Source organism: Pyxicephalus adspersus, chromosome 5 (assembly GCF_032062135.1).
Source record: "Pyxicephalus adspersus chromosome 5, UCB_Pads_2.0, whole genome shotgun sequence".
Classification (NCBI taxonomy): Eukaryota; Metazoa; Chordata; class Amphibia; order Anura; family Pyxicephalidae; genus Pyxicephalus; species Pyxicephalus adspersus.
Window position 1 is genome coordinate 107,805,407 of NC_092862.1, and position 21,112 is coordinate 107,826,518.

General features: G+C 36.6%; 1 protein-coding gene across 2 annotated transcripts in view; it reads right to left on the reverse strand.

Annotated features, from left to right (window-relative positions):
* Positions 1–1,803: 1,803 nt before the first annotated feature.
* The window catches only part of OXSM (3-oxoacyl-ACP synthase, mitochondrial), a 98,827-nt gene continuing 79,518 nt past the window's right edge, over positions 1,804–21,112 (reverse strand). The window contains exons 4-5 of one of the 2 annotated variants that reach the window (XR_011920924.1): positions 7,380–8,000; positions 2,594–2,733 (exon numbers count right to left, since the gene is read on the reverse strand). Coding sequence is in view for 1 of the 2 variants with exons in the window: in XM_072412399.1 (XP_072268500.1) it covers positions 2,499–2,733 (235 nt within the window). In the remaining variant the exon portion in view is untranslated. Of the gene's footprint in view, positions 2,734–7,379; positions 8,001–21,112 lie in introns of both variants that reach the window. The other variant, XM_072412399.1, reaches the window with a different exon arrangement.

A 21,112-nucleotide genomic window follows, 5' to 3' on the forward strand; every position in this document is an offset into this window, starting at 1 on the left:
TAGGATTTATTTAATATTTTGGTTTGCAGATGTAATGGAATTCCTCATAGGATGTCTATAATTAACAAGCAGACCTGGATGTACTGTGTGGTTGGGCTGCCAAGTGACACAATGGGAGAGGGATCTGGGTGTTTTCATGAATTTTGTAACTAAACTAATAGGAGGCATGGAGGAGTTCAGCTATGAAGAAAGATTAGCTGATTAGCTCTTAATCAACAATTCACTTCTTCAGCCATGTAAATCGAAGGAATAACATCTATACAGACTACCTAACACCAATGGAATGGATAATGTAATGAAAACAGGGAGGTTTTACAAGTTCTGTGTCAATCCTGGAAATATCTTAGATGACTCCTACAAAGGTTAGAGTTAAAGCGGACCTTTCATCACATTGTTTTCTTTATGTAAAAGATTAGAACACAAAAAATGTATTCAATTTTAGGAAAAGGAAAGCCCACAGACTCCAGGTATACCTACGTCACGTATCTCAAACACAGCCATGCCCATAAAGCACATTTCCTCTACTCACACATACACAGGGAGAGCGGCACTTTGTTTTACATTTTCCAGAAGTGCATTTTCTGTGCGGTACAAGATTGGGTGAAGAAGAACACGAAGGGAAGGGATCATGGAGGGATTCATGCCTTTCCACCCGTAAAGGAGGTGTCACTTTTTTTTTGTTTGTGATAGTTCCGCCCTAAGTCTTAGATTAGATTCAAGTGTTAAGGTTTAGTTCTAAATATCACAATTAAAGCTACCTGAATCATTTTAGAAAGGCTTAAGGAATCTAAAGTCAAAATCTTTTATATTTAGGTATACAGTGTTTTAAAACTAAGATTTAAAGCTTCCTTCTGTATCCATATTATATTTCCCCCCCAACAGCCACACTTCTCTCTTTTATATCCACAATATCTGTCTTCAGAAGTCAAGGGCGTCTCCACTAATTATGGCATAAACTTACCAACAAGTTCACTTAAGATTTAGCATGATGTTTGCAGATTGTACACGTGTATGCGAGGATTTCCTCCCACATTCCAAAAACATGCAGTTAGGTTAATTGGCTCTCCCCTAAAATTAACCTTAGACTTTAATAAAGACATTTGAATATAATAGCGCCTTTGAGGGACAGCTAGTGACATAACTATGTTTTTTGTAAAGTGCTGCGTAAAATGTCGGTGCTATATAAATAATGTGTAATATTATTAATAATAATTTAAAGCATATCTAAATCCCAAAACACAAACAAATGTATTATATCATGCAGCCTACTAGTCTTTAGATGCAGTGCAGTCTATGGTTTACACAATATATAGCTAAAACATAACTAAAGCCAATGTTATAAATGACATAAATGATGCACTGGTCAGTTTTTACTCATTTAAACACTATCCAAAAAGTGAAAAAGAAGTTGCTATAACTACTTAAAATGTGTTAACGGGATTTGAACTTTTTCATCTATGTATGTAAAGTCCTTCTAAATGTAACAGTCCATCTATCATTCCCCACTCCACAGGTGCTGCTGTATGGATGGCTACTCTTGCACAGGTATAGTAGAGCAAATGCGGCCATCATAAGACAGAAAGTGTGATACTGGCTGCACTGACAGGTGAAAAGAAAAAAAACCTAAGTAAAACTAATGCAGCCACCACATCATAGGACTGATGAGCTGCAATATATTCAGTTTTTGTTCTTGAATTTAGATATGCTTTAATAAATAAAAGTTTATCTATGCAAGGGAGTCCTGGCCTATCCTGGGACTTAACTATAGTTTAAACTACATCCCAATCCAAAGCTTCCAACAACTTTGTTTAAAAGTTCTTTTCATAATGGGCAAAGTATACAATTTTTAAAGCATACGGTACATTTTCAGTGATACTGGAAAGACATTAAAAAAGGTTATCTTGCTTCTACTTCTAAGGAACAATTGCAGTTCTGAAACGGATTCATAATTTCTGGAATGAAGGTGAAACATTTCTTGATAAAACCTGGTTAATTGATTACTTTTATCTTCCAATAATATACTTGATTGAGATGACTGTGCCACTAAAATAAAGATGAATCCTAATGTGGCCCTCTAAACAAACCTGGAATATTAAGTTTCTCCCTTGTTTATGCCAGATCTTATGAAGATTCGGCAATATTCAACCCAACGGGTAGTGTCAGATTCCATTTTCAATGCTGTTCCAAGTCTTTCGGTCCGCTGATCCCTGTGTCAGTGCCATCTCCTATGGTCACAAAGGCAGGCAGGAGAAACCCAAACACACAGCTGGAGACCAGAAAATAATGCTCTTGGAAGTGATGGATTCCTGAAAATGTTGTTGTTTTCGTTTTAGGGATAAATGGCACAAGCAACAGGAAAGGTAAGCATGCCATGTCTTCTTTGAAAGGGCCACGCTATGTAAAACTTTAATTATAGTGACTTTTCTATTTCATAAAACATTGGAATCTTCTTTTGTGTTTTTTTTATGGTGAGCTTATGATAGGTTGGTTTTGTCAACTCAGCGAGCTACTATATTTTCCATAGGTAAGACTGGATCTGGATCTGTATTGTATGTCTTTTGCACAAAGCAACATTTAAAAAAGAATCTTAAAGCAGAAGTAAACCTGGGCCCCGACATCTTCTTCTCTTTTCTTCCAGTTTCTTCTTCCTGAGTCACCTGGTTTTGCACTGCTGTGGCGATCATAACAGAAAGGGGCAGTGCTGCATTTTTTTTAAAAAAAAGAGTGTTGCACCTAAAGAAAAAAAGCAAATAAAATTTTTACTTTAAATAAAAGGGTAAAAGGGCTTTATATAACACTATCTGCACAAAATTTGTATGTTCTCCTTAATTTTGTAACGGTTTCCTCTCTCATCACAAAAACATACAGGTCAGTGAAAAAGCTTTCTTCAAATTAGATTCAGACTATGGTAGGGACATTATATTATGAGCTCCTCTAAGAGAAGTAACTATAAACTCTGTAAAGTGCTGGGAGAGATATCAGCAACAATATAAATACAGAAATAAATAGTAAAGCACTGTTTCAATACAAAAACTACTCATTATTTTGTCAGATTCATAGGAAACTGGACCCAGGGCATGTACACTGCACTTTCAAGATTAGCTTATTTGTGGTTTATGGAAGTAAGGCAACAAAAGTAAACAGCCAAATCCTTCTTATATTTATTGCAGCGTTTAGCAGAAATTCAATAGTACACTAAACCTCTAGCACTGAGCAGTTTAACTGAAAGCAACTAATGGCCTATTCTTCATTTGTTTATAAACTCGTGTATGCTGAACATCAAGAAAATTCTGCTGTTTGGTTATTTTGTGAATCGCTTATCTTTGCTTCTCAAGAACATTTTTTATTTTGTTTTAGATAAACAATCAGCATATTATGTACAGTAGTCACATAAAATGGGAAAGCTCTCCAGTTTCCACCTTGGTGCACTGCAAATATGCACCAAAAAGCACCGCTAAAACAGTACTGGCTTTATTGAAGTAGCCCAAATAGACCGATTAAAACATGACTGTGACAAGGCAGAGACCCGCATTCAGTACCCTCCCCCTTTATTAATAACAGAACAATAACATTGGTTAAATGGAGCGTAGGCCTTTTATTACAAAACTTAAATAACTTTAAATTAACAAATAAAAAATAATACCTAACAATGAAACAACATAAATAACAACCATATAAACATAACATAAACAACCACCTTTAAAACCCTATACCAATTTAAAACTCCTCTGGTTACTGGTCCCCACCATTTACCCCCTTTCTTTTGAGTCTGCACCACCGGGATTTATATGCTCCCCCCCACAACCACCCAGTTCAGGAACGATACCAGCAGTACTCGCAAACCTTTAATCCAAAACCATTCAATCCTTCATATACCAACATAATCGCAGAGACTCCTATAGATGGGACCCCCACTGAAACATTACACCAAACTAAATTCTCTCGAGGACCTCACCGCCTTCTCGCACCCCAATACACCTCCCTGTACCAAACACAAGCGGGTGGGTGGGAAACTTTTCCTCTCCCTATCCTGCTGCTGAATACTCCACATATCCCCCCTATAACTCTTCTTTTCCCTTTCCACTACTATGCCACTCCTTACTCCGACTAACTACCTCCCCCAAGACCACCCTAAACTCCTAAACTTAACCCTTTTACTGCCTGCTCCCTATCCCCTCCCAGTCATGAAGGCCTTCCACTAGCCCTCACTACGTTCCCCCATTCCAGGCTGTTAATAAATTATTCCCCTGTCAGTTTGGCCTCGATTTATTATATTTCTTAGAGGAAATAGCTGTTAGGATCCCCAGTCCGGCAGGTAATGCCATATTACAGCATCTAATTGGCACCTGCTCGTCACCAGATCCGTCCACAAGGGGCGAAGAGCCAGTATTCATGGTGACTACTACTTTGCTACTAGAAGCTGCCAGGTCATGTCCCCAAGGTCAGAATCAAAAATAGTTGCTCATCCCACACCCACTAATAGACACACAGGGGCATTATGGGGAGCATACTGCTTAAAAGGAATTTGGCTGGCATAGTGGCATTGCCCGGTTCTATCATAACCTAACTACTAATGTTCAGGTTCAGTTGTAAATTGCCCAAGTTCGAAAAACAACACTAACTGACAGGGTCACCGAATTAAGGAAAATTAAAACAATGCAGCCACCACATCTAAGCACTTGCAAACTCCAAAATAATACACGTTTTTTTCTTGGATTAAATAAACTTTACCAGAGTACATCCAATGATCGTGTAAAAAAAAAGCTAGTAAAAGGTTACACTAGAAGGAAGAAGTCTTCTTTTTGCCCATGGCATCCATTTCATTTTTCCTTTTTGGATGAGATGATTTAAAAACTAAATAGACATTAATTAACAGTTATCTAGTTAGCTGTTAGCATGAAAAAAAAAAAGTCATACATGAGTTCAGAAATTAGACACAATGACATGTTAATGTGAATATAAGTGTGCAGATTAATGTAATACAAAACCAATGCAGGCACAGCTGTTTTGGGAGACTGACCCTTTAAATATGTTTCCTCTTAAATGTAATAATGTCATAATGAAAAAAATAAATGTATATTTAGTTTGCTCGATCAATCTGTAATCCTGCTTCCAATTATATCAAATTTTGGAGACTGTAATGGTTTTGAATTAACCATGACCTAATAATATTTGAAAACATTAACAAATGTAAGGTGCTTTGAATTATTCATATGCGAGTGTAGATTTACCTTTAAACTAAATAGCTATTTAGGTAATTTTCAAACTGGTGCTGAGGATGCAATGTGGTTTTTACTTCTTTGTGCCACTAAACTGTTTCCTCTGGTGAGACTGTACATGTATTATTTAACCCACTGCAGCCCACTGCGTATGAATGCGGGTGGATGTGAGTGGTTCAGTACCAATGGCTGACGCCGGCTGCTGGTTTGTCAAAGAACACAATGAGCCTGATTTATTAAAGATCTCCAAAGCTCGAGAAGATACACTTTCATCAGAGAACCTGGGTGATCCAGCAAACCTAGAATAGATGTGATCCAGGATTCAAAACATTTGCTAGCAAATACCAAATTACTTTGAAGAAATCAATTCCAGATTTGCTGGATCACCCATCTTTACTGATGAAAGTGTATCCTCTCCAGCCTTGGAGAGCTTTAATAAATTAGGCCCAATGATGGCACCAGCCAAGTGGCTGGCAAGGCGCCAACCCACAGGAAGTGCGGAGTAACACCTGTTTCTGCCACCATTCTGAACAGGCGTAGTTAAACATGAAATAACTAAATATTATTTAATAACATTGGATATTTTCCTGCCTGTTTCCTGTTTTTTACAAATATTTTAAATGTTTTAACAAAGAGTAAACCTTTAAATACAACCATTATGTATTCCCTGTAAACTTGAGAAAGAAAATGTTATTTTTTTTTTCTATTTGTAGTCACCTTTATTTATTGGAACTAAAATAACTGCATTTCCTTCCCTCTGAACTAAACGCCACGTCCCCCTCATTCTAATTCTATCCAGTATTGATTTCAATGCTCTCAAACATTTGTCTGGAAAAATATCCTTCCCTGTTGTTCTGAAAATACTGCCATAATTCTGCCATTCATAATAGACAATTACAAGGTCCTTGGCCGTACTTGTCTGCCAAAAGTTTTTGGAACAAAACATTGTACAGATCAGTAGTGTTTGTGGTGTCTGATAATAGGGCATTTTAAGGGCAAATGTATTGAGAAGTATCTTGTGGCTGAGATGTTGTTATAAAGTGCTTTTCAGTCTTAATCACTCGTGCCTATTGTACTGGCTGCTTGCCATATAGATTAGGAAACTGAACACATGTCATTTATCTGTTAGAAAGAATAAAGTAGGGGAATGCAATGTTATACATAGTTATGGCTAAGCTAAATGAAACCAGTTCTGCTTTACTGCATATTCCTGTGATCATAAATAGGGTTACCAGAAATGCAATTCTTAATTTATTTAAAAATAAGTAACAGATTTTGGGCAGTCCAGTTAGTCCAGTCCAGAAAGACCTTAGTCATAGCCATAGGTTGGAACGCATCATTATGATGGTCCTAAGATTGTTACATTTTACCAATTTGTGTACCAGTTTTCTTTGCTCTACATTAGTTTACATGAAGGAGAAGGTGACTTTGGCAGGCATCAGAAATTCTCTCTTTGGGTATGGTTTAAGTAGCAACCCATTTGGCATAGGTTTGCCACTCTCCACAAGAGGATGGAGAGGACCACTTGTCCACCTAGAAGCTTCTGTTCCATGATGGAGTTTCTAAAAAAAGTGCATGAGAAATCCTGTATGACTCCATGTTTATGGCCATAAAAGTATGGCCACCAGAAACTTAAAAAGTACCTAAAAAAAAAAATGGTGCAGCACCGCCCCCTAATTCTTGATCGCCAATGAATGGGAGAGCAAAGCCACCTGGGATACCTATGTCATGCATCCCGGGAGGCTCTTGGGTGCTCTTTCTGTGCATGCCCAAGCATCTCAGGCATGCACAGAAGGAGCCCTCGCGTCAAAAAGGAAAAAACTGCCGATCTCATACATGCACAGTGAGATAGGTGAGTTTTTTTCCCTTCTACGCCACCCGATCACGCGTCTGGGTTGGGTGATGTAGGAACAACAGAAGAAGAGGAGAAGATGGTGGCGCCTGGAGCGCTGGCCCGAAGACAGATGCAGGACCTGATGGAAGAGACCTCCAGACCGATTAACTGCATTGCGGGATTGAAGGTAAGAGTATTTTTTTGTTTTGGGGGACTTTTGAGTTTAGTTCCTCTTTTACAGAAAAAATAAAAAAAACATCACAAACTCATTCACCATACATGTCAATTAAGTAAAATTACATCCAGCACAAATAGACTTTACTCACTGTAAGGTCACAGCAGGTGTTCTTCTGCAGAGATGGGGAAAACATGTTGTGGCTGTGTTTCAGTAAATGTGTAAAACCTAGCCTAAACAATATAAGAAAAAGGAAAAGGGAGATAATTGCTTCCCTCAGTAGATCAGGAGAGATGGGCAGTATGGTTTTAAAACTCTTGCCTTTGCAGCACTAGGTCACTGGTTTGAATCTCAGGACACTATCTGCAAGGAGTTTGTAGGTTCTCCCCGTTTTTGGGTTTCCTCTGGGTACTCTGGGTTCCTCCCAATCCACTAACATGCAGTTAGGTTAATTGGATTCCTCCAAAAAATTGGCCTTAGACTGTGGCAATGACATATTACTATGGTAGGGAAAGATTGTATGCCCCTTTTGAGAGACAGCTAGTGATATGACTATTGAATTTGTAAAACTATTGAAACAAGGTGGAAGGATTTGTGGCACTATGTGAGTGTCAGGTAGGGTTAAAGAATAACACAAAACATTCAAGAACTGTTTAATTAAAAGTTAGTACTTATCTTTTTTGGAATGGGTACAATGGTCCAAAACAGCAACAGTTCTATCAGCAAGATCACACGGCTCAGTTTGCCCCAGCAAGTGCCCATTTTCATCTAACTGGGAAGAGTCAGATAGGGAGAGGCTATGAAAAAACTTGCAACTGTTAGTATAATATTATATTTTTTTATATTAGCAGCTGCTTTCTTTCTCATGACCCATCAGGGTATAACAGCCAAAACTTTCTTCTTATCAGTCACTCCCACCCCAACCTAGTGTGGGATGGAGGACACAAGATGTTCACAAGGGCACAGACTAGACAGTTTGCACAAACTCACCTGTATATCCACAATACATGTATTCAGTATTCCATGTTTTTGTAATAAACTTGCTAAAAAAGATTAACTCTTAGGTGACTCTCTAGTGGAATATTCAGAAAGCCTCACCATTCATGTTACGGCTATGCATAATACAATGGAGCTACATAGATACAAGTAAAAAAAAAAATGTACTAGTTCATTTATCTCCTTTATTTTTAAAACATAAGGCTTAATATCTCCATAGAATCACCTTTTAAATTCTACTGCTAATGTGCTTTTGGTGCTTTAGCTCTCCCCTGAGTACTTACATATTCATTAGCACTTAAAAAGAGTCTCTTATTAAATAAAGTGTGTGACAATTATATAAGCAATAATTGGAACTTTACTGAATGGAAAAGTACACTAGTCATGACTTTGAAATATAAAATTATTGTTTCAGCATCTGTTAACCTTGTGCCTAAGGCAAGTCACCTGTGCTGTAGGCAAAAGAAAAATATTTCTATGGAAAGTATTTTGCATTATACATTTAAAAAATACATTTATTTTTTCATAAAGATCTTTAAAAATGTTTTATGTACCCGTCAGTAAGTTATTAAGTCAAAATTTAGGACACACTTTCTTATTTATTGCTTTTTATTTTGTATAATAATATTTGAATCTTTCTGATTCCTTCCAAACTTTGAAGGAGCACTTAGATGCTTCTGCAGTCTAAATCATCCCAAACCATCTGGGTTTAGGTGATTGAGGGGTCAATATCCTGTTGAAAAATAAATGAAACCAGGTGGGATGGCATGTTGCTCCAAAATGATGTGGTGGCCATTAAACCATTAGGTCATTAAGTGGGTGCTGAATTTTGAATAACACCAACAGTGTCACCAGCAAAGCAGCCCCACATCATCAGACCTCCTCCTCTATTTTGGAAATCACAATTGTAGGAACCATCTGTTAACCTTTTCTGCATCACACAAAACCATGGCAGGTGGAACCAAAAATATCACATTTGGATTTAATAGACCAAAGTACAGATTTCCACTGGTCTAATGTCTATTCCTTTTGTTTCTTGGCTCAAGCAAATAGTTTCTTATTGTCATTCCTCAATAGTGGGCTCTTTGCAGCAATTCAACCTTGAGAGCTTGATTCACTCCTCTTAAGAGTTAATGTTGATGTGTCTGCTAATTGAACTCTGCAAAGAATTTAATGTGGGCTCCAATCAGAGGTGCATTTCATTTGAGGTTTCTGAGGCTGGTATGTCTAATTATATTTAATGAGGTAGCATGGTGTTCAGCTCCCTGGGCTGAGCCTTTTGAATAGGCACAAACATCACAACGTGTCCACCCCCAGATTGCCTAATACAATAGCCAAATCTCTGTCTACCAGACTGACTAAACGCTAAATAATGGCAAATCTTTCTACCAGATCTCTGTCTATTCCATTTCTTTCCATATTTTTAGTACACCATCACTACAGTAAAATTTGGAGACCAAAAGAAAAACAAAACAAAAACACTAGGCTAGACTAAGGGATTAGGTACCCAACGAACAGCATCCTGGGTGAGACCTAAATACCATCTTGGACTTTCCAAATATAAACAGAACTATACTTAAAAAATAAAAACAAATGTAAGCAAGTAGATCCTTTATTGGAGAAGGGACAAGCCATGCCCCTTCTGAAATAAAACATAGTTACTGCTTTTTAACAATCTTCTCTATACCCTATGAATATTCCATGTGTATGCATGGGATTTACCTCATTCCTGCCAGGCCATTCAAGATGGCCAAAGATCCTAAACCTGGAAGAGGGTCAAGTGGAGATACTGGTGTTAAAACGAGAAGATGTGACTTTAGTTAAAAAATTGTGAAAAAGCATCTAAGATTTTATTGCAAAAGAGACATTGCCTGTCCCTTCTGCACCAATGAACCTGCCTGCTCAACATTTTTTTTAAGTCATCCAATTACACATGCAGCTTCTCTTCCTATGTGATAAAACCAACAATAGAAGGTTTTTTACATGAAATGATAATACATTTCACATCTGGGTTACTAGCTTTTCATATTTTGAAAATACGGGAATTTGATAGAATTTTTATGGAGCCACCTGTGTTTCTTGCTGTCTTCCATTGCTTGTTTTTTACACCATGTGTGGAAAGTTGTATGGACAATCATGAGCATTTCCATCATTGTAGATCTCCTGATATGTTCTGAAGAAGCAGTCACATTTGCCGCGAAAGCGTCGACTGTTCGAGCACCACTCTTGTTGGTGTCTATACAGGAGATTGAATGCTCTTTGTTTACAGATTTCTATGCACCTGTTATTATCAATGTTGTTGCTATTTTGTACTTAAATAAAGTTTTTATTGATTTTATACTGGATTCTAATTGGCCTCAAAAGTCCCACTATTGTGTGATTTTGTTTGAAGTATATCATCCAATCATGTGCATGCAAAAATCCTATTTCTTTGTTTATTTCCCTTGCATTTAATTGGGTAGTTGAGCATTTTTTTAATGTATTTTTCCCCTTGCCCTTTGTCTCTTTGCTTTAATCTCAGATGTGCTCTTTGTTCTGATTGTGTGGCAAAGAAGGGCAGAAAAACAAAAAGTGTATTGGGTACAAAATTACAAATGTCCTTTGCAGTGTGAATTTTAGCTACTAAATTATTAGAAAGAAACAACTTCCTAGAAGCTTTTCAGCACTTTTCAATCAGGTAAGTGATTTGATGTAATCAGCAATCAAAAGAGACAGTTAGGAAGAGCACCAATCAGCTGGTTTTGAAGACTACACAACACTCAAGAACAACCAGCAAGTTTTGTACAGATTAAGCTTTTAAGGAGAGTAGATCTTATAAAATCTTGAAGATAAGTCTATTTTTTTTACAGACAATTTAAAATAGCACTTTAAAGAAAAACAGAGTTAAAACACTCCAGACTTTGTCAAACCAGACTTTCACTTTGTCAAACCAGACTTTCTCACCACATATCTTGACTTTGTCAAGATATGTGGTGAGAAATTGGCATAGTAGCATGAAGTTCAATAAAGAACATCCAAACTCTAACATAATTAGCTTTTATGAACATTTAGGCTCAAATCTGGATGTTCGAAATGTCGTTGATGTATTCTAATTGGATTTTAACAATGCTAATCATAAAAGCTTTGGTGCAGAAGCTCTGGATGTCAGTAATTGCAGTAGGGTGGTTGTGGCTATTTTTGCCAATGATATGAAATTACATAAATAATAAAACCCAGCAGTAAAGTAATATATTACAGAATAATCTAAATATAATTACATGAAATTGCATTATACAGTTAAATAACAGACAATATTTATTCTTGAGCATTCTAAGGGTATACTTCCAAGCTGTGGTATAGAAAAAGCTTTATTTCAATGAACAGTTTCCCTAATGGATATGTTTTTTTAATTTTTTTGCATACATGGTAAAATGGCCTTAATGGCATTTTTTAGCAATTTAGATCACTTTTACATTATACCTAGAACTTGTGTTTATGGTTTTGAAGTTGTAGTTGGCTCCTGGCTAGGATTAACAGTGGTTCCAGACAGGGAATCAGTGTGCTAACCCACCTGTTAACCCGCAGTACCGGAAGTGTTTAAAAAGAATACAGATATAACTAAGAAAGGCCAATGCCAAAAGCTGCCAAAGCAGCATAAATTAAAAAAAAACAGATTTCAAATATACATTTTTGGTATTTTGTCTTAAAGCGTACCAAAACTCAACATTTTTGCTTTATATAGAAGGGTAAAAAACCCTTTTTTAAAAAAAAAAAAAAAAAGGGTGCAGCACCACCATGGCGATCAAGAATAATGGAAGCGCAGTGCCTCCCGGGATACCTACATAATGCAGAAAAGAATACCTATGTCGGAGAAAGAAGACCAAAGAAGAAGACGGAAGAGAAGATAGAAGATGGCGGCGCCATCCAGAAAGACGTAGGACCGGATCATTCAGGTCCGGCACCATCAAGGGATCTGCAGGATTAAAGGTGAAATTTTTTTTATTTTTAGTTTAGTTCCACTTTAAGAAAATATTGTTTGTGAACCTGTTGCTAATTTTTTTTATTATCCAGGGGTTGTATTTTGCTATCCTCTAAACAAAAAAATATTGGACTTTGGAGAGGTTAAACTTGCATTGAGTGCTATGAGAGCATTTAATATGTTACTAATTATTTCGTATACCTAGGGTCAAGCAAGACCTGAATGTGGTGGTGTATATTCTTGATTTATAAGACTGTCTTTGAGATGTTACTGTTTTTGACATAATATAGTTAATACAGCACATTAACGTAGTTTTTTTTTTACAAAGTAGCAATGCTGTGTCAAGATAAATGTATAACATAATTTTTTATGTTTGTATAACACATTAATAGAAATGAATTACATTTTAATTTTATTTATTCATATTAGATAATATTAAGAATAATGTAATGAAATGTGGAAATCTTTCATTCACAATATAGTAGAACCTAAGACAAGATAATCCATTTTCATCTCATGCAGACACATGGTAGCAGTAACAGCCAGTCATTAGGCACAATTCATAAAAGCATTATCGCGTGTTATTTGCTTTATTTTATGATTTAAGATGGATATTTCAATTACAGCACAGATCTGCTGAATTTAATTCATGTTATTTTATCCATTTTTTTTAAATGATTTCTGGCTGTTTAAGTAAGTACAAAAAAAATGACAAAAAAAGTTATCAGTTATCAAAGCCTAGTTACAGCTTGTTTTTTAAAAACTATTGCTCAAAATATTCACAATCTATGAGGCTTTTCAGTAAGGTCCAGCAAAAGTTTTCTTCCAGGGTAATTGAAACTAAACATTTTACAACCCATTTCTAGTGAGCTTAGACTGTTAGAAAAATGCCTCTACATTTTTCCACAAAATCTAAAATTCTACAAAATTTTACATTTTCTTCCTGTATTCCTTAATCCTGTAAATAACACACTTCTTGTCCCTTTATTTACACACTTTTTGTATTATTATTTTATTATTGTGTTTGTAGAAGGAGCCTTGGTTATCACACCAGCTGAACTTTAAACATGTCCACCATTGTTCCATACTGGACCGAGCAGTTTACACAAGAAAGATAAGGTTCTTTTTTTATTAAGTCTGTTTATTAAGCCGTGAAACTGACATTTACAAACATTCTCTGATGGAGAATCAATTACTTTCACTACAGCCAATAAAAACCCATGGACCAGGAAGATGCTTCATCAGATATACAGTATATATGCAGTATAAAAATACATAAATCCCCCCCAAAAAAACAAAAATTTTTCAAATATATTAATAGCAAAATGTTCAGAGCTGAGCATGTAGGCCTCTTAAAGGATGTCACTAGGTTGGTAACTGGGGATAAAGACAAGGCAGATTTACTAAACACATTTTTTAGCTCTGTGTACACGAAGGAAAAAGGCAGAGCTCAAGTCCAAATTCATAATAGCAAAGTCACTGCCTTAAATGAGTCACAATGGCTGAGAATTGATATGATTGAGAAACAGCCGGGAAAAATTAAGGTTGACAAAGCACCAGGACCCAATGGACTAGATTCAGGTGTCTTCAAAGAGCTGAGCTCAGTTCTTTTCAAAGCTTTAATTTATAATTTTTAGAGACTCTTTAGTCACTGGCATGGTACTGATGGATTGGCGTAAGGCTAATGTAGTTCCTATCTTCAAAAAGGGAGCAAAGTCATTACCAGGTAACTACAGACCCGTTCGTTTAATGTCCATAGTTGGAAAGGTCCTAGAGAGTTTGATAAAGAGCCACATAGAGGAGTTTCTGCTAGAAAATAATAATATTAGTAATAGCATGGCTTCAAGAAAGACAGAAGTTGTCAAACTTACTCTCTTTTTATGAGGAAGTAGGTAAACAGGTAGACAGTGGAATAGCAGTTGATATAGAGTACTTAGTGGACTTTGCTAAAGCATTTGACACCGTACCCCACAGACGGGTAATATGCAAGTTAGGGTCAATAGGTTTAGAAAAGTCAATCTGTAAATGGTCAGAACTGGCTTAAGGCTTACAACTCCAGAGAGTTGTAATTAATGATTCATACTCTGAATGGTCTAAGGTTATTATTGGTGTACCCCAGGGTTCAGTGTTTGGACCTTTACTGTCTAACATCTTTATAAATGATATAGAGTTTGGGATTAAAAGTACCATTTCTGTGTTTGCAGATGACACCAAGCTATGTAATGGAATTAAGTCCATATATCTATAATCTACAAGCAGATCTGGATGTACTGTTTGATTGGGCAGCCAAGTGGCAAATTACATTTATTATAGATAAATGTAGGTTTATGCACTTGGGGGATAACAACATGCATGCTTCTTACTGTCAAGGGGGAATACATTTGGGGAAGTTGGAAATGGAAAAGGATCTGGGGGTTCTGGTAGGTCATAGACTTAATAACAGCATGCAATGCCAAGCTGCAATATCTAAAGCTAGCAAAGTACTTTCTTGTATTAAAAGAGGAATAGACTGCAAAGATGGAGACATAATCCTGCCACTGTACAAAGCATTGGTCAGACCACATCTGGAATATGCAGTCCAGTTTTGGGCACCAGTTCACAAAAAGGACATTGAGGAATTGGAGAGAGTGCAGAGAAGGACAACTAAACTAATAAAAGGAATGGAGGAGCTCCGCTATGAGGAGAGATTAGCTGAACTGAATCTATTCTTCCTTGAGAAGAGACGTTTAAGGGGGGATATGATCACCCTGTATAAATATATAAATGGGCCATATAGAGAACTCTCTTCCCCAATATTCATATTATGATCATTACAAAGTACAAGAGGGCACTCTTTGCGTCTGGAGGAAAAGAAGTTTAAGCTCTGGATAAGGAAGGGATTCTTCACTGTAAGGTCTGTGAAAATGTGGAATCGGCTCCCTCAGGAAGTAGTTTCAGCAACTACTATAGATTACTTAAAGAAAAAGCTGGATGTTTTTCTAGAAGCACAGAATAAAAGGCTTTAAAGTAAAAAGTATTAAGGCTTTAAAGTAAAAATAACAGTGACTGTTGATCTAAGGAACATCCGGTTGCCTCATGGAATCAGGAAGGAATTTTTTCCCCTGTTGAAGCAAATTGTACCAGGTTTTTTTTGCCTTCCTCTGGACCAATTATGTCTTATAGGGTTTTATATCTGGGATATGTTTATTTCCCTAGTGGTTGAACTTGATGGACTTATGTCTTTTTTTAACCTTACCTAACTATGTAACTATGTATAAAATGTAAATATACTAAATATATTTTTTTTCATTTCCAACCTACATTCTCTTACTAACACAAGAAAATCCAGTTGCATTACAGTTAATGAGTGCCCAAAGAAAAGCCCAATTTGCTCTGAAAAAATACTAATATAAATTTTTGATTAGGATTTTTAGGCCCAAAAGGTTTGTTAGATATTAACACATTAACACTCACTGATACTTCTTCTGGAATCCCTGCAAACAGCAACCAGTCTAATCTCCTTAGTTACAGCACACACTGCACATGGTGAACCAAATTTATTCTTCCCATGAACCCATACCTGCAATCATACCAAAACCACCTCCTTGTTAGTAATAACAAAAATAAATAGTATTCAAGTGTATAATGGAAGGCTGTTACAAAATCACTGTCAGTGACTACCCTATATGCCATACTGTGGGATGGGCAAAGATTGCCAGAGTGCTGTTTGGAGAGAGGAAGGTACTGTAGACTTCTCCATATAAAGAGACTATCAAAGACTGCCAGATACTGCTCCATAGCTGGATACTGCCACAGACTGCTTCAAATAGAGGGCCTACCAGCCATAGCAGTTGCTGTTTTGCCTGGAGACAGAGTGCCTCATAGCGAATTGAGAAATTAATTCTAAATTTTTTATATCCTGCTCCTTAAGCCCGTATTTTTCGTTGGTATGTTTTGTTGCAAGCTTTGTTTGTTTTATTGCAAGACTTTGTGGTGTATCACAGACTATTTGCAAAGTGTTGGCACGACTCTGCTTGGCCCAGTGTAGTTCCTAGTGGACGTAGTGGAGGAGATGCAGAGGAATCTACATTGGAGGATGGGATTTTAAAAACACCGCAAGCAAGGCCTGCATGGAGGTGGCTTAGTGGAGATGCACATGACAAGGACAGACCAAGTAACAGGGAGATCAAAGTACAGCAAGGGATGTGACTGTATGCTTCCTATAAGGTTTTTTTTTTGTAGAAAGAGGGGGCAAACATTTTACTTAAAGCCTAGTGACTTCTAACTAAGCTGGGTATGCAAGAGACTATTCTTTAGAACAGAGGCAACCCTATAAAGGGGTACTGCCACATACTGCCCTATAGAGGAGGTATGTCAATTCCATTTTAACAGTAAAATTAATTCTTACTAACCCTCCCTGTCACCCTATACCTAATGCTAACTCTCCCAAATAAACTTTTATTTAACAGTTCTCCAGGCAAACTTTTTTACTTCGATTTTGGAGAGACTGGAGAATGGATAAACATTAGGTTAGAATTTACTTCCTAGCATTGATGATGGAAAAAATCAAAATGAACCCACTTTCTGTCCTTGCGACTCCTGTATTAGAAATAAGTAGGGGGTGTTGGGGTTATAATCCTTGCTTGTTACTCTCTCCTCTGTACTAAAGACTAACCTTACAGCATAAAATATACTAGGGCTGGCATGTTAGCACTAGAAGTTGTTTTATTGATAATATAATCTGATGACAAAGCCTATCTATTTATATTCAATTCTAACATAATCTACTTGGCTAAAACATTTTCTGGCTGCCACTTTTGACATCTGCTATTGTAATGTAAGCTGTTAAGTCATGTTATTTTAAAATTTTATAGAAAATGTGCCTGCAATTTGTTATAGTGCCAAAACATCATCTCAGCGGTGTGCAGGATTTAGTAAACTTTCAAACACAAACAGTGAAGAAAATTAGACAATCGATTTAACCCTTCAGTAAATATAGAGAAAAAACGTTACTGTCACTCTATGTACATAATTCATCCTCTGATATTTGACAAAGTCTGGAACAATTAATCTTATGAGTTTCCAAAATTAAAAAAAAGCTAAAACAATGTTACTTATGAAGAGCAAAGCCATCATGGAAAAAGATTGAATAGAAACTTACAAATTCATACAATTATGTATCTTTTTCTCTATGGCCGCTGATGCTCTTTTCTACAATAGGGACAAAAGCATTTCAAATCATCAAAGGGCTTTTCAATGTTTACAGTATTTTCCTTGGTAAAAGCAAAGTGGTTTATGAGAGTTTTTCTAAATAAGGAAGCCAATTCCCTATTTTTTTTTTTTTGCATTCTTGTTTACAGTCCTCTTCTTTGCTGAAAGCAATTAATTTAATTTCCCTGCATCTGTGACTTCCACACAACAAGCATTAGAAGCTGCAAGGGATATCCCAATATCACTGGAAATCTGTACTGTCCAGGGCCTTCCCTTTCAGCTATTGCTTTCCAGTCTCTGCTTCAGGTATGGGCATTTCCCAGGATGGTTTTGCTATTCTTGTGCTTTCATGGTCTTAACTTGCATTCAGTGGAGTGACTCCACTTTGCGACAAAGTACTTCATGGAGGTCGTGGTAGTAAAAACTTGTAACTCCTGTATTAACTGAGCAAAGACATAATACAAGGTAGATAAGATTAGTGTCAGCCGCTGTCAGCAGCAGTAGGACAGTTATAACTAAGACTATGTACACACATCCAATGCTCAGGGCCGATATCAGACGAGAATATGGCGTGTGTACAGTGCCCGTCATCCATCGTTCGAACGACCGTCCTGGCGGATTCACGGACAATGGACGACAAATGATCTTAATGGAATCGAAGGGAAAGAGCCACTCCTTCGTTCTCCCCCTCCCCTCTCCATCATGAAAAGATCCTTTCAAACGACAATTATTGCACGTGTGTATGTAGCTTTAGTGTGTGGAAGAAAAGTTCAGCATTGGGAAGGGTTTGCTCATAGTTCAATGTTAACCAAAGAAATAGGGTTTTTCTAGTTTTGGTATAATTGAAAGATAAAGAAAGATGTGAGAAAACCATTATCTTCAATATGTCTGTAATGTACCAGAACCATGTATAACACTAAAGATAAGCATAGTGACTGTACTTGCTCCTTCAAAGAGTCATTTCCTCTGAAATGGCTGAGATCTTTAGAATGTTGAGCTGTGGGAGCATTGGAGAGATCATCCATATCTTCCCTGCAATGACGTACAGTATCCCCTGCCTCTGATTAGTCACTGGTTTTAGAGAATGGCATAACCCTTGGGCTCCTCCTCGTGGCTCCTAGAAATAGATCTTTTGCAGTTATAATGTCACAGGGACTAAAAAGAAGTAATACACAGTACTAGGTCAAGGTAATTAAAAGTACCAAAGAGACAGTACCAAGGAGGTTTGAGGGTAATTTGAAGGTACTGACTAAGGTCCAGCTTTGTGTCCAACACTAATAAAGTTACAATTTTGTCATTAATGATTCAGCTCTTTAAAGAACACTGCAAAACATTCTTCTTGACTGGAGGCAAATTTTTCCATTAAGCTCCAGGCTATCAGACTACTGTATCTTTTATGGACATTGCACAAACCACAGTGTCCAATGGGGGAACACACTATATTGGAGAGCAGAGGTGATCGGAGCTGTTTAAGATTTCATTCACCACCCACTGTAATAGTTAGTAAATTTCTTGCTTCTTTACAGGGTTTTTCTGAGTCTTAAACTGTTGAAGTCAATTTTTACACAGGGTGTTACATCTGCTTTTTAGGGATTGTCTACAAAAAAAAAAGGTTGCAAAAAGAAGTTAAAAATAATAGCATAACAAATAGCAAGGGTCGTGTTAAATGGTAGTTTACCAATGTACAGATTGTTCCAGAACAATTTGATCTTTTATAAAAATTTAAAAAATATACATGGCCAATTGTGTAGTAATTGTGTGTTACTTTCACTTACTATAAATGAGCCCCACAGCTTTTATTTTAGTTTCATGCAAATTCTATGAAGATACACTGCGTTTAGAAGAGCAGTGTTCTGGCTGCTTTGTACTCCCTGAGTACCTTTTAATACACATATTACAACTATTATTCTCTCATATAAAATCAAGTACAGGTAGTCCCCAGGTTACATAAGAGATATGGATTGTAGGTTTGTTCTTAAGTTGAATTTGTATGTAAGTTGGAACAGGTACATTTTTTTATTAAATACAATTAGAATAGATGTTTGTCTCAACATATTATTAGGCAGAATGGTGTCAGGTACTGTATAAAATCCTCACTGTGAGTTAATCACAAATAAAGCATAGAAACAAAAAAAACAAAGCAAAAAAAAAAAAAAAAAAGACCTTATGGAGCCTAGACATTCATTAACTTATGGAGCAAGTTGTGCTTTGATATGCAAAAAGAAACAACTGCAGAGTTTGTCTTGGTCATTAAAGAGTTACAAACAAAAGACTTCTTCTGCAAGTCATGAGAAACGCCCCTTCCCCCCCACCATGCCTCATGCGAGCAGGAAAGCCCTGTTCATATCTTGGAGTCGTCCGTATGTTGGATATCCTTAACTCGGGAAATACCTGTAATGTAATCTTGAGTTGAATGATTTGTTTTATAGTTTTAGAATGCAGATAACAATACAATTTGTTCCCTGGTGTATATTGTATCAGATAGGTCACTATGGCTTGTTGTTTAATATTAAAAAATTGGGCCATGGTTTCTAGGCCTAGGTCAACAACTCTCAAAGACTAAACAATAAAAAATAAAAAAAGGATGTGGAGGATGTGGTTATCAGAACGAACATTAGAGACTCAGAACATGATGAGAGCAGAAAAGGCAAAAGATAGAGGTACTTCATCCAGAATAAATTATCCCTTATTATGAAAATCTACTGCTTTTGGCCTATTTGTAAAGGAGAATTCCATCAGAATGCCTACGTCCATTCATCAAAGTAAAAAAAGCTGCCATATTCAATAGTTTTATAAATCCATTAAGTCACTGACAAGTCACTGAAGCTTCCTTCGTCAAGTGGACCTTTTCAGGGTCCCGAAAAACTGGCACATCAACCTATATAAAATTACAGGATTTACTAAGGCAGTATGTTACGGCAGAATTTTCACTATGCTAGGGACAATTTACTGATGATGGCAAATGAGGTGAAAATTTACTTTGCGAAGAATACCCAATCAAGTATAAGGGAAAAAAAATAATATTTGGTTTAACATGATAATTATGGCTAAAATCAGCAAAGCTTCATCTTATTATGCAAAGGGATAATTCACTTTGCTAAATGAATGGCCTAAGCCCTACTTAGTAGATCAACCCATATGTGTAATAAATTGTTAAATGTATCTTTGGAGTGTTGATGATTTTCTACTTAACTCCTTTGTTTCTCTGTCACTTGTAAGTAAAGAATAGGACATTATGATGGAATAGATGTTTTTCAATGCTTATAAGAACTTTGCTGTTGGTTTGCTGCCAAAATACTCTTCCAGACATCACACAATGCATTTGTCAGTATCCTCAAGATTATTCTTCTCCTGAACTTGCATGCACTAGACCGTATCAAAGGTAATAGAGCACAGACATAGATTTTCTCAGATCTAGTTACCATGAAAGTGGACTGCAATTTCCCAGTGGAATGATACAAACTTTCAGGCTTTATGTACAGAGGGTCACAAAACACATTTTGTTTCCTGAAAACAAAATTATTATTGAGAACTGAAAATTTAGTTTTGAAATAACCTATGTCAGTTCACTTTATCCTCCAGTTGTCTCAGAATGGCATTTTCCAATAGTGGGGAACAAAAAATATTAGCAGATCACAGTTTGAAGGCAATACTGTTAGTTTTATTACATGCATCAGCATGTTAATTATTTTACACATCCAAGTCCTGCTCTGAGTCTCATATATACAGCTCTTTTTGAT